Raw genomic sequence first — 14,059 nt, 5'->3', positions numbered from 1 at the left:
GCTATCCCTCAAACCGTTCCATTCCCCTCATTATGTCATCAGACTCCACCTTCAACCTCCCACACTTTAGGGCTATTACTGCCTCTAACTTCTTATGTCTCCATTCTCCCAGGTTTCTAAATACCCCATTATCCTGTCTCTTGAGAACCACTGCAGCATAGAGCAGCAGGACATCATGGCCCAGCAGCTGAAGGGGATTCTGGGAGAGCAGCTCCTCACCACCACCATAGATGGACGTGTCCCAGTGCAGTTGCCTTCACCAGAGGTGGGGACATGGTGTTGTCAATTGTCTTTCCTTAACCTGGGCTTACAGAGCTTGATTGCAATCCTAGGACTGTTATGTTAACATCAGGTGACCCAAATTCTTTTATGTATTAGTCTGAAGTATTAAAATGATGGCCATAGGAAGGGGAGGAACCAGAAGTGAGGGGTGAAGGTTAAGGCAGATGAAGGGACTGGAGGTGGTTCCAAAGTAGCTATTGTGGGAATTAAATCATTTTTTGTCAGAACCACTAAGGGGAACTTCAAGAAGAGAATTAAAGGCAGAAAGGAGCACTGGAGGAGCAGAGGTATTGGAGAGAGAAGTATTGGAACACTTTGTTAAAATCATGGTGAAAGATTGAGTAAAATGGCATCAGGGGACCTTTAACTGAGCAGGATGTTTGCTGTGAGAATATTTAAGAGGCTGTCATACTTGTGGAGAAAGGCAGAGTTTTACAGGACAGCCTGGCTCAGCTGGTGTTGCTAGAGGCCCTTCCCCATCGCCTGAACTCAAAGCACCACCATGTCTGCCCTGATATGACCCACCCTGTGTCCTCATGCAGGAACTGAAGGGCAAGATCATCCTGAAAGGGAAGAAGATTGGACACCTGGAGGATTATTTGAATGGGCATCTGGATGAGCCGCCTGAGCGGGAAGAGGAGGAGGAGGAGGAAGAGGGACCAGAGGCAGAGGAAGAAGTCCTACGCAATGAAGACAAGAAGAAAGAGAAGGTACATGGAAACCCTGGTTAGTTGGCTCTTTAGAGGTAGTGGCAGCTATGTTTTGAGGATCCATCCTGGAGTTGCCTGCACAAAGTTCACATAGCAGTTAAGGTACGTCCAGTCTTTATGAGCATTCATTATAATGTGTTTGTGGGGAGGTTATGCAACAATTTGCCAGCCAAGTGTTGATACATCTTCCCATTAATCGTTTGCTCATCCCTCAATTTCAATGCATTTCCCCACCTGCTAAAAGTCCGGGGTTTGTTTGCTTTAAAAAATTGTTGCACTAGTGTGGTAGAGCAATATGCACTTGAACCTCAACTGCCAGATGCCGACAGGTGGGAGGTACCTGCCCTCAAAAGCAGGAGTGACTGATGACAATACACACATACAGGTTAGTTTTTGATAGAATATGAGCTACATTGATTCTACTGGGAAACCCGGAAACCCTGATGTGGAGAGAAAGCAAACTTTCTTACACTGCACTACAACCTTTGAGTCATTTGGAGTTGGTGGCTCTTTCTCAGGAGCAAAAGGGGGCTCCTCTTCTATTGCAGGAATATGTGAAGCTGCCTTTGTATGTGAGTCAAACCACTGGTCCGTTGGGTTCTCTGACTAGCAGCTCTCTCCAAGCTCCCAGGCAGGGTTTTAAATTAGTCTTTTTAAAAATTGGAAATGCCAGGGATGCAAAGCCCATAGGCTCCCTGCTGAGGTATGACTCCTAACAAAAGACAGGTAAAGTTCCCGGGGCCAAAACTCTACCTGCCCCTCACCAGTTAAAGGCAAAAGGAGCCTTCCCCCCACAAAGCCTGATATTTTGATTCTATTTTTAGCAGGTGTGGGACTCAACCTTACTCCCGTGTCTGCAGTACACATGGTCATCATTTACAAGTTGGTCTCACGTTCTTTGCAGAAGGCCAAACAGTCCCTCTCCCAGGAGCTTTCTGACTGCATTGTCTACTGCAAGAGCGTGCCCTTTCACAGCTTCCAGCACTCCCGCAGCCACTACAAGTCTTATGAGATGTCCTCCTTTGCTGAATCCAAGGCCCGCAAGCTCATCCGAGAGGCTGGTGAGAAACCGGGGATGGAGGCAGCCAGCAGGCAAGACATTAGGAATGTGCATTGACGGGCCTCTGACTCCTCTGACTCCTCTGACTCCTCCCCAACATACACTAAGATGTTAATGATTTGCCCCATATTGCCAAGCAGTCAGAAAGTCAGAGGCAGCCCTCCCTGATTCAGTTTCCTTTGGGTCAGAGAACATACCAGCACAGCATAGCGGAAGCAAACAACCTCTTGTAATCAGGCAGCAAAGCCGCTCTAATTCTGCATCAAATTCCCAGAAAGCAGTTTGTGAAGACCTACACACGCATTGGGGTGGGGTGGGCACCCTAATTCCAACTAACCAGCTAGAAATTCCACGTTCTCTGTCTACATTTTAGGTAAACTGGATGCAAACTGTTTCTCTGACACACACACCCCACTTAGTTGCAGAGGGTCACATTCTCCAAGCACTAATAACTGGAGAGGGGGTTCCCCAAATACCAGATTTCTAAACTTTTGGTGTGCTAACTACCTCCTGCAGGAAATGACTTCATCCGCCATAATGCCTGGCAGCTGACACGCATCTTCCCCAGCGGTCTGCGGACGGACTCCTCCAATTACAACCCCCAGGCGATGTGGAATGTGGGGTGCCAGCTGGGTATGCCAGCCCCAGAAGGATTTAAGGGGTGGGTGGGTGAGGAAGTCACCCTTGTGTGTGTTTTTTTCAGAGCTGCAGCTCCCAGAGTGGTCTAACCATCAGACCCTCTTCCCCAGGAACTTTGGGGATTGTGAGGGGAATAGATTCTCCTGGCATCTCTTGGCACCTTGAACAGACTGCAGGATTGTGTGTGTAGGAAGCCAGGACTAAAGTGGCGCGATACTGCTTTAAGTGCAGATGGGGCTTTAGATGGCTTTTAAAAGGGAGATTAGACAAACTGCTGGGGGATAAGGCTATTGATGGCTATGAGTCATAATGTCTGACTGCTACCTGAGAATCAGCAGCAGCTTTCCTCTGACTAGCAGTCACTGGGGAATGAGAGGGAGACGCAGACACAGACACAGAGAGACAGAGAGCGCACACTTGCACATCTTATTGACCATTGTGGGAAACAGGAGGCTGACTAAACAGGCCTTTAGTTTGAGCCAGGAGGGCTCTATTTATCCACTTATTCCCACAAATGCTGCCTCCCCTTCATTTGCCTAGCCTCAGAATCCTGCTTCCTGGGAGGGGGACAAGTTGTCATATGCCAGGGAGTACCGTATTTTTGGCAAGATGGCAATCTAGGGAAGGGTTAACCACTCCTACTACACTGATCCTCTCCTGGAAATCCCCTCCTGCATTTGTGTCTCAGCGAACACTTTGCTGAAGTAGCAAGCTGTTCCACCCTTGGATATTGTAAGTAAACCTGATCCCAGCATCTGAAGGCACATAAGGTTACGACACTGCAGGTCTGGGGGTGACTGTCTGGGAGCCATATGTATGCCACACTGGGTTATATGATGGCAGAAAGGCAAGATGTAAAATAAATATGCAGTGTGCTTCAGAGTGTTCAAAGTGGTGCTTTATATAAATAGTTGTTATTTGTTCTGCTATTGCCAAGCCTTAGCGGTCAAAACTGGGCTTTACAGCATGGCTGTTCTTATATGGGGGAAGGGTTTTCCCCCAACTCTTCTGAATGTTGGTTTCCTCAGCTTTCTTCAAGCTTGCAAATGCAGATTTGAAAGGCAGGAACTGAGGGAAGATAGAGATCCAGAAATGGGATAAGCAGCAGCCAGTGAAAGTGGGTGTAGGGAGGGAAACACTAAGACAATGATATGTCATGTGTTTTATCCCCATTATTAGGGAGATGTGGGTTGATGGCCCTCTCTCCACAATGTGCAGTTTGGGCTTTAATTTGTATTTCTAAGATGCCTTGCATGGAAGAAGCTAGCAAGAGCTAGAAGACTGCTCTCTCGTTTGCCTCCAATTGCTGCTGGTCTGAAAGATTCCTGTCTCCTCCTCCTCCTCCTCTCAGTGGCCTTGAATTTTCAAACGGCTGGTACAGAGATGGACTTGTGCGATGGGCTCTTCAGTAAAAATGGCCGCTGTGGCTACGTGTTAAAGCCGAGCTTCATGAAAGACCCAGAGACAGCCTTCAGTCCTGAGAACCCCCAAAGCAGGGAGAATGGTAGCCCCCTGAACATAGCCATTAAGGTACTGTGTGAGTTTGTTGCCCATACCTTAACCTAACACGGCTTTTGGGATTTTAGAGAATAACTTATTGGAATAAGAAGCTTCCAGATGTCCATGAGAGAATGTGGCCCCCATCTTGGAAAATTTCTGTCCGACCTAGAGAGAGACTTTATCTACCCTGCTATCTTTTAATAGCTACTCAGTGCTACTATCCTACTGCAGATGTGGGAATATTTGACTCTCATGTTGCTGAACTAACATGGCCACTGGCCATGCTTCTTGGGGTTGATGAGAGTTGTAGGTCAGCCATATCTGGAGGGCCAAAGTTTTCCCATACCTGGTTGAGTCAAAAATCAACTTCTGTTGGGAAAGCTGAGTTTGGGATAAAGTGGTACATCAGTTTTCGAACGTCTCCTTGATGAACGTTTTGGTTTTCAAACGCTGTAAACCCGGAAGTAAATGCTTCGGTTTTTGAGCACTTTTTGGAAGTCGAACATGCCACACAGCTTCCGTTTTGAGTTTTCCCAATTGAGTTTTCCATTTTGAGGCTTCCGTTTTGAGTTTCCGGTCTTTGAATGTTTTGGAACTCGAACGGTCTTCTGGAGCAGATTACATTCGAAAACCAATGTACCACTGTATCAAGCAGGCAGGGTGTTGTTCCAAATCCTTTGTATGCCATAGTGACCAACTTCCTTTGTCACTGTTTTGAGCTGCGTGAGTTGCAGGGTGCAGCTGCTGACACATTGCTGTTTGCACATATGGACTTGACTGCTCTTCTATGCTCACCATAATCTTCTCTTCCAGATCATTAGTGGGCAGCAACTCCCCAAGATGCCCAACAGCAAAGAAGGCTCCATCATCGATCCACTAGTGCGGGTGGAAATTCATGGGATCCCTGCTGATAGTGCCAAGCAGGAGACCAAATATATTGATGATAACGGTGAGGCAATTCTCTTGGTCATTGTAAAGAACTGCTGAGATGGGGTTTTATGTGGACCTCATGCATGTGTCAACACGGATGCCCCTCATTCTTAATTACTTAAGGATGAATGAATGAATATCCTGGTGTTATCTGCACCAAAGGAACTCAGATTCTACATTTTTAAAAACCCAAATTCTTCCATGGGAATGAATGTCCTTAAAATGCTAGGCATGTCAGGCATGATTTTAAATTGTGATTTTTTGATTTTGGGAAGAGCTGGGGTGGTGAAGTACAAGGAAGCAGCAGAGGTGGAAACAGATAACAGGGGAAGGATTTATTAGGGGGACATGGAGCCCCAAAGCAGCAAATAACTCATGTGTAGGGCATATGAGCCACCTTTGGAAGCCTTGGGTTTCCATGTCTGTGGCCTACCACACTGGGCACAATCCAGCAAATGTTAGTTGTATGACTAAGCCTCTTTGAAAACAGTGGATTGGTATGTGCTAATGTTCTTATGCTGTTCTTATGTATTGTATTTATTATTTTAGCCAATTTGAAATATCTTACCTAAAGAGCAGCCCATAAATACATTAAAATAAAACAAATAAAATGAGTTGCAGCCGATTTGTCCCATTGACGTAAGTGAAGCTTCACCTTATGACTAACATGTGTCCATTCTCCATTACATTTTCATATTTTCCTCTGCACCCTGGCAGGCTAGAAATTTGCATAGTCGTTTTGAAAAGGAAGTTGAACTTTGCAAAAAGGTAAATTCTCCACCAAGGTCCCACAATAGTATATGCATAACTTCTTCCTTCTTCTTTGGCGACCACTCGTAGCTAAGTAAGATTGTCTTCCATAAACATAGTTTTAACAATGAGTCCGTAAGTGACTGTGGAGACCAATTCTGGATCCACATGTCCTTCCACAGTGGGGACATTGATTTCCCACTTAAAGGCATCTTCTCTCTTTTTTCCTGGGGCATTGAAAACGCTAAAAGCCCAGTTGGACCATTCAGAGTGGTAGAAAAGTGATGCAAAGAGGGCAGGTGTTTTTGAGGTTAGACAATAAACTGACCAGAGCAGTTTAGGAATCTCAGAAGCAGCAGTGCAGAGGGAAGTTGTGTGAGATTTTATGGAGGTGAAGATGGAGAGAGGCTGGGACACACATACAGATCACGTGATGTGGCAACACCCTCTTTTCGCTTTAATATCCCTGGATAGGTTTTAACCCACAATGGAATGAGGCCTTTCAGTTCCAGGTTTGGGTACCAGAGCTGGCACTTCTGCGCTTTGTGGTGGAGGATTATGACAAGGCATCTCGGAATGACTTTGTGGGACAGTACACTCTACCTCTTACTAGTGTCAAAGCAGGTGAGCATCTCCCTCTTAGCCCTGTGGGGTATGAATATCTTGTGCCAGTTTGCTACCAAGATCAGGAGACGAATGCATCCCTGGCAGGTCAGTCAAGGTTAGCCAGAGACAGTTATTTGTGTACATAGGGAAGGCAGACTAAGTTATCCCCTTCAACAGAGACTGTAACAACTCAGTAAATCAGCACATGGATATTATGACCACAGCACAACACAAAAGTACATAGGATGAGATCCAGACTCCGGGCTCATCCACACCTCCGTTTGCCCTGCCACTTTCCCCTGGAGAAACCTGTGGTTTACTGCTAAATGGAACCAAACAGTAATCAGGTTTTCGTTGAATTGCCATTTGTCCCAATTCAGCAGTAAAGAGCAGGTTTTTCCAGGGGAAAGCAGTGGGGCAAAGGAATAGCTGCTTGGACCCCTTTTCCAGGCACAAGACAAGTGGAAGTGTGGAGGAGCCCTTAATGACTACCAGGGCCCTTCTAACCATGTCTTCTCAGAAGTAAATCCCACTGAGTTCAGTGAGGCTTACCCAGGTAAGTGGAATTAGGAGTGTATTGTAAGTCTGGATTCAATCAATCAGTTTGATTGAGATGCAGTTAAAGCTGCTGCCCTTTTAAACCTATACAGCTGCTCCCTGAATTCTTTTTTTTTTTTTTTACTTTTAATCCTAAAGCAGGCCTGACGTTTATCACAACCCACAAATTAATTCTCCCCCATGAGAAGTACAACTCACTTTGCAGGATGGCGGGGAGGGGGACAACTATGTATGATTCCATCCTCAGAATCAATGGATTTGCTTTCTTAGTATTTGGATTACTTATTACCATACTTGTAGCTGCTCCTAGATCACACTGCAGAGTTTTGCATTCCCATCCTGTGTACATACTTTTATTTTTATTTTTTGTAGGGGGAGGGAGGGAGCTCATGTTGCCTCCATCTAGTGGAGAAGAGAAATACTGTGCCCTGTATTGGTGCTAGAATACACACTTCTACAGGCTGTAGCTGGGATCAACCGAATAAATGGTACTAGAATACACACTTCTACAGGCTGTAGCTGGGATCAACCGCGGCAGCTAAAAAAGCCAATGCAATTCTGGGCCTCATCAATAGGAGTATAGCATCTAGATCAAGGGAAGTAATAGTGCCACTGTATTCTGCTCTGGTCAGACCTCATCTGGAGTACTGTGTCCAGTTCTGGGCACCACAGTTCAAGAAGGACACTGACAAACTGGAACGTGTCCAGAGGAGGGCAACCAAAATGGTCAAAGGCCTGGAAACGATGCCTTATGAGGAACGGCTAAGGGAGCTGGGCATGTTTAGCCTGGAGAAGAGGAGGTTAAGGGGTGATATGATAGCCATGTTCAAATATATAAAAGGATGTCACATAGAGGAGGGAGAAAGGTTGTTTTCTGCTGCTCCAGAGAAGCGGACACGGAGCAATGGATCCAAACTACAAGAAAGAAGATTCCACCTAAACATTAGGAAGAACTTCCTGACAGTAAGAGCTGTTCGACAGTGGAATTTGCTGCCAAGGAGTGTGGTGGAGTCTCCTTCTTTGGAGGTCTTTAAGCAGAGGCTTGACAACCATATGTCAGGAGTGCTCTGATGGTGTTTCCTGCTTGGCAGGGGGTTGGACTCGATGGCCCTTGTGGTCTCTTCCAACTCTATGATTCTATGATTCTATGAAATGCATCTGCTGCAGGACAAGCAGAATATATAAAACATCAAATCTACTCAAAGGAATGAGAGAAACCCAGAATTTGTAACCATTCAGAGGAAATTCGAGAGACAGCCAGGAAAAGCTGACTCTAGAGACAAATGTGCTCTCTGCCCATGGGTGTAGCCAGGAGCCTCAATCAACTAAGTACTTTCAATGCTTTTCAATATTTTTTTGTGGATTGTGGGGCAGTGGCTGCCCCCCCCAATACCCCCTTGGCTACGCCCATATCCCTGCCTGTATCATTATCTAGAGCTCAGCAGGAGAGCACAGGCTATGCGTGCAGATGAGCACTGGTTTGTGTATTTTTTTTAGGATCCCACCAGGGCTCTGCTGGTTATAGTAGGCAGAGTTGGGCTGGATGGACCAGCAGTTTAACTCAGGGATAGCAAGCATGGGACTCTACAGGTGTTGCTGAAGTACAGCTCCCACAATCCCTGGCCATTGGCCATGCTGGCTGGGGCTAATGGCAGCTTGAGCCCAAGAACATGGTTGGTTACCCTTGGCCTAACTCAACACAAGGCAGCTTCAAACACTGTGCGTGGCTCTTTTGTTTTTGTCTCCCATGCAGGATACCGCCACATCCACCTTCTTTCCAAGGATGGGACAGGGATCCCACCAGCCTCCCTATTTGTCCATATCCGAATCAGGGAGTTGTCAACAGAGAGTGACTAAAGCAACTGTGTCTCCAAATGCAGCTCTTCCCTCTCTGCCCTATTTAGGTTGGAGAATGTGGGTGGAGGGGGAGGGAAGGGGACAAGAGTTGTCTTAAGAATGGATGCCATACCCCACTCCATCTGCCTGCCTCTCTTGTTCCTACACAGCACTGGACTGAAAAGTTACTTTGCACTACTGTATATATATATTATTATTATTTTTTCAAAACAAAAACCCAACCCAACAGTTTTGTATCATTTTACTGCTATTTTTTTAAAGAAAGAATTTAAACTATTGTGATTTGCACAGTTCCCAGACCCTCCAACTATATCTGTCCACTCGTATGGTTCAGTTTTAAAATCTACCTCCGTTGTGCAAAAAGGGTAGAATAGGCTACTGCAGCCGCGAATGGGACCTACCCGAAAGCAGACTTAACGATATTCAAAAGGAAGAGTGAATTTCTTTCAATAACGTCAGCCAACCATCAAGTCTTTCCAAAGGGCTTTGTTTTTCCACCTGTCTTCAAGGGCAACTCTCCTGATCTGGGCCCAGAAGTAGGTCCAGTCTGCTAGCCACCTTTAAAGTAACATCAGAAGGTGGCTGATCAAGCTTTTCCTGGATGCTCCTGACAATATTTGGCAATAACCAAGAGAAGAGAGAAAGGATTCCGGTGTTGACTCTTGCGGCAGCATCTCTTTCTAACTGAGCAAAAGAGACAGGAAGAAGCTAAGCTGTTGGACCACCTGCTGTTTTTCCTTGCAGATTGCATGAGAAAGGGGAAGCCCTGCTCTATTTATTCCCCTTGCCCAATCTGAATGGTACTGAGATACTGCAAGATTTTCCCTTCCTCATCTCCTAGCTGTAGCCCTCCCGTTACCACCACCCAGTTAGCAGCTAATAGGGTGCTTGTATATATGGATGTTGCATCGCTTAGCAAACATTTGACAACGTGCATCTGGGAAACTGACATCGCACATGGAAAGCCTTCCACAGAGCCGCTAACAATACTTTCCAACGGAGGCAGTTTGCACAGCTAGGTAGAAGCCATCAAATGATGTACAGTGTGTGCCTATGATTATCAGCCCTCAGGGAAAGAGTAGAAAGAACTTATCCCACTGATTCCTTGAAGACTGCCATAAAGATAGAAGGAATGCCAACAACTCCTTTTCTCAGCTCAATAACCATTGGCTTCCTGTCAAGTATGTGTTGGCCAAGGAGCTCTGACAGTCTAATTCTGCCTTTATATAGAAAGATGTTGGCTAGACTCGAATCATCCTCTAAATCAACTCCAAGTAGGAAGTGATAAGATTCTTATAGATGAGCTTGTCTTTTTCTGCATCAGCACTAACAATATTCATACAACTGACTCCTCAGTAAGAATTCTTCCACAGCAGGAATGCCTTGGTATTCTCAAAGCCTCCATAAACATAACGCCTTTTTTCTGATGCAATTAAGATGCTAGCTCCACAAAAATGTGATGAGAACAATGGTCACCAACACAGAACCCACAGGTGACAGTGCATCAACTAGTTCCTATGGTGCTCAAAAAAAGGTCTCAGCAAAGATCTCAAAAATCCATAATGTGCAAGAGACTGTTTGAGCTTCTTGTTCAACCCTATTTCATTAGATACCAGGATTGTACATGCTTTTGATGTCCTCCTCCCCCTAATGATTGGGGGGGGGGGCTGGGCTATCTGTACCATTTGTGGTCCTCCTTGTCTGTTCTCTTAGTCATGTGGTAGTCATTTTCTGTTATGCCACATTCCTACAGTAGCCATTTTGTGACCCGCAGCACTTCCTCAAAAAATGTACCCAGTGGCACAATTCTTATTACTGTTATTATTAATTAATTTTGTATCCCGCCCTTCATCCAAAAATCCCAGGGCAGTTCACAATAGAAAAATACAAAATGAGAATACAAACTGCATAATAAAACGTAAATAAAAGCAAACCATTAACTCCCCTCCCACAAATACATTTAAAAGGCTACAGAATGTTAATCACTTGAATGCCTGGTTGAAGAGAAATGTTTTCACCTGGCACCTAGGTTCCAGGTGGCCTTCCCTGGGGAGAGCATTTCACAAACAGGGAGCCACCACAGAAAACGCCTGTTCTTATGTTGACACCCTATTGACCTCTTGTGGAGGCACACAAAGAAAGGCCTCACATTATGATCACATTGTTTGGGTAGGTTCATGTGGGGAGGGGCAGTCCTTGAGGTATTGCAGTCTTCAGCCGTTTAGGGCTTTATAGGTCAAAACCAGCACTTAGAATTGGGCCTGGAAACTAATTGGCAGCCAGTGCAGTCAAGCCAGGATTGATGTAATATGCTCAACCTGTTTTGCCCCAGTGAGCAACCTGGCTGCCAAATCCTGCATCAGCTAGTTTCCGAACCATCTTCAGAGGCAGCCCTACATATAATGCGTTGCAATAAACTAACCTATAGGTTATCAGAGCATAGATGACAGAAGTTAGGCTATCCCTGCCCAGATAGGGGCATAGGGGTAGGGCCATCAGTCCAAGCTGATGGAAGGCATTCTGGGTTGCTCAGGCCACCTGAGCCTCAAGCGACAGCAAAGGACCCTGAAGTACCCCCAAGCTATGTATCTGCTCCTTCAGAGGCAGTGTAACCCCATCAAGAACCTCCCATCCATCCGGTCTAGGGAATCACCCACTAACAGTGCTTCAGTCTTAGGTGGATTAAGCTTCAGTTTGTTTGCTCTCATCCAGTCCATTACCAAGGCAAAACAACAAGGTTGCTTGCCCCTATAGCCAAGGCTCAGCTCCTTACTATTTAGTCTGATCTTGCAGTAGGTATACCCCAGTGCTTTTGTGCTCTAGCAATTTCAGTTGTTAAATTATCCAGTCACACAAAATAGTGCATGTACAACTTCTACATAGCAGCCACAGGCTTCTGCCTCTGAAAGGCAACCCTTTTGTGTGGAATGATTTTTGCTGGGAAGCAGAAATAGCAGATAGAACTACAGAGGCCTGCTGGTTGAAAAATCAAAAGACAGGATAACTCACCGCAACTCTAAGGTAGCCAAGAGAAGAGGAATTTGATACTATAAAAGCTGCCTCCATCTTAAGTCTAAATGGGCTAGAGCAGTGAGGCAGCCAATGTGGTGGCTGCTGAATTACAACTCCCATTATCCTTTACCATTAGCCAGGTTGACCAGGGATGATGGGAGTTGTAGTCCCTCATCATTTGAAGTACACCCTGTATGCACCCCACTGGAGGCCAGTTGGACTTTGCCAGTCCCAGATCAGGGATAGTCAGCATGATGCCCTCAATGCTGGACTCCAACTCCTAGCATACCTGGCCACTGAACATGCTATCTGCTGATGATGATGGGAGATGTTGTTCAACTATATCTGGAAAGTGCCATGTTGGCTGCCCTTGGGCTAGAGTCTCACAGAACAGAAACCTAATTCATGTGGAAACAGCACTTTGACTGTGACGGATGTGACACAGTTACCTGCAAGCTAGCTTGCCTGTTTACAGTATGCCTATGCATTCAGTCAGCTTGTCTTGTTCCCTAGCCACAATCCTCCTACTTGTACATCTTTGTTTAACTCAGGTATGTTTACAGATGCAATATATGTCTAAAAATATCTATAGCAATGCATGGAATGTCATTTACTTCCCAAATACTGCCTCCTTTGTAAAGGGCCGAGACCCTACATATGCAAATTGGTTTTATCAAAATAATAAAAAGACAAGTTAAAAATGGTCTGAAATTCCCTGTTGCAAAATGTGCCTAGAATGCTGGGAGTTTCAAACACTGCAAAGTGGGGAGCTGAGGAGACATACAATTCTGCCATGGGGTAATTTATGCACATTTTCACGGCTTCGTTACATTGCACAATTTAGATTTTGGCTAATTGAAGGTTGGGAATAAAGATTAAAACACAGGGGCAAATGAAGAGCTATAGAAAAGAAGCAAAAAAGTCCTATGTTGTCCAGCATCCCATTTCCCATGAGAAATGAGAAATCCACAAGCAAAACATGAGCATGTAGGAACAAAAAAGCAATGTTTAAGACTACCACAGCGGTAGAAATCCACCTTAAATTTGCAATTCTTAGGAAATGGCAGTACCTACTCAATTTTCTGTTAGAAGACATCCATTCCATGACATAATTAAAGCTGCAAAGCCTTTCATAAATGTTGTGGGCTACAGAAAAAGAGGAAACACAAACCCCTGGAGTTTACCATAAAATGAGGAAGACTGGGCTTAGCTGAGTTTCCAAAGAAGAGGACATCTTTCATTCACAGCAACCATATGCATATACAGGAACAAGAGGGAGCCTCTCTTTTTGCGCATCACACACTCACACTCAAAACACAGCTCTTGGAGTAGCAGCTCAAACTAGGAGGCAAAGGATGACTCCAGGTCCTGGTGCCAGTTCTGTTACCCAGAATGAATATTTCTGGTCTCAAGCACTTCATTTATGGGGAAATAAAGAATGGGTGAGTGTCTGATCTGTGCATATCACAGTGGACAGTAGAGTTAGTAAACACACATTAAATTTAAAAAGTGGACAAGTATGCCATGACCTTATTGCTCAAAATTTTTTACAACACTCAGTGTTTTGCAGCCTCAGCACCTAACTTGCCTTTCAGCAAAAGCGAACACACACGTCATGAACAATCTTCATAGGAAACACTGCAGGGGTGGAAAGTACGTGAACCTGAAAGGCAAGGCTTAGTTTAGTAAAGCTGCCCAGAAAGGCTTGCGGCACAGTACTACGATGTCAAAAATCAATTAAGTGCAGCTATAAACTCACTTTGTCATAAGAGTTTCCAAGACAGCAACCTGCTAAGTGCTCCTGGCCCGTCATAAAGAGGCTTTATCAAATGCTCTCATCATTTGCAAGCTGGAACAAACTGATTACTTCCAAGTAAGATTGACATGTGTCCCTGCACTCCCTAGAGGAAATGAAGAAAATGCCAAGCCTCTCCCACTAAAGCCACTGGCAAGAAGTATATACAAGACCTTCCATGCTAATTTTGAAATTCCTGCAAGCAGAAAGCAGCTCTTGCAAATTAGCACTGTCTGATTAAAATGAACATCATTCCACAGTAACACAAATGTTTGGGGTAAAAAACGGTAAAGGTAAAGGACTCCTGGATGGTTATGTCCAGGTGGATATGAAAGGAGTAACTTCATTTTTAAATGCATC

General features: G+C 45.1%; 1 protein-coding gene across 1 annotated transcript in view; it reads left to right on the top strand.

Moving 5' to 3' along the window:
- PLCD4 (phospholipase C delta 4) overlaps window positions 1-12,605 on the top strand; it is a 34,445-nt gene extending 21,840 nt beyond the window's left edge. Inside the window, exons 9-16 of the mRNA XM_080976460.1 lie at window positions 113-265; window positions 825-992; window positions 1,897-2,053; window positions 2,569-2,685; window positions 4,043-4,221; window positions 5,005-5,140; window positions 6,346-6,495; window positions 8,789-12,605. Of these exons, the coding sequence (XP_080832586.1) occupies window positions 113-265; window positions 825-992; window positions 1,897-2,053; window positions 2,569-2,685; window positions 4,043-4,221; window positions 5,005-5,140; window positions 6,346-6,495; window positions 8,789-8,892 (1,164 nt within the window). The 3' untranslated portion in view covers window positions 8,893-12,605. The remainder of the gene's footprint in view (window positions 1-112; window positions 266-824; window positions 993-1,896; window positions 2,054-2,568; window positions 2,686-4,042; window positions 4,222-5,004; window positions 5,141-6,345; window positions 6,496-8,788) is intronic.
- The last annotated feature ends 1,454 nt before the right edge of the window (window positions 12,606-14,059 follow it).

This window comes from Podarcis pityusensis (genome assembly GCF_964106645.2).
Source record: "Podarcis pityusensis genome assembly, chromosome: 1".
In the NCBI taxonomy this organism is placed as follows: domain Eukaryota; kingdom Metazoa; phylum Chordata; class Lepidosauria; order Squamata; family Lacertidae; genus Podarcis; species Podarcis pityusensis.
This window is presented reverse-complemented; position numbering and strand designations above follow the sequence as displayed.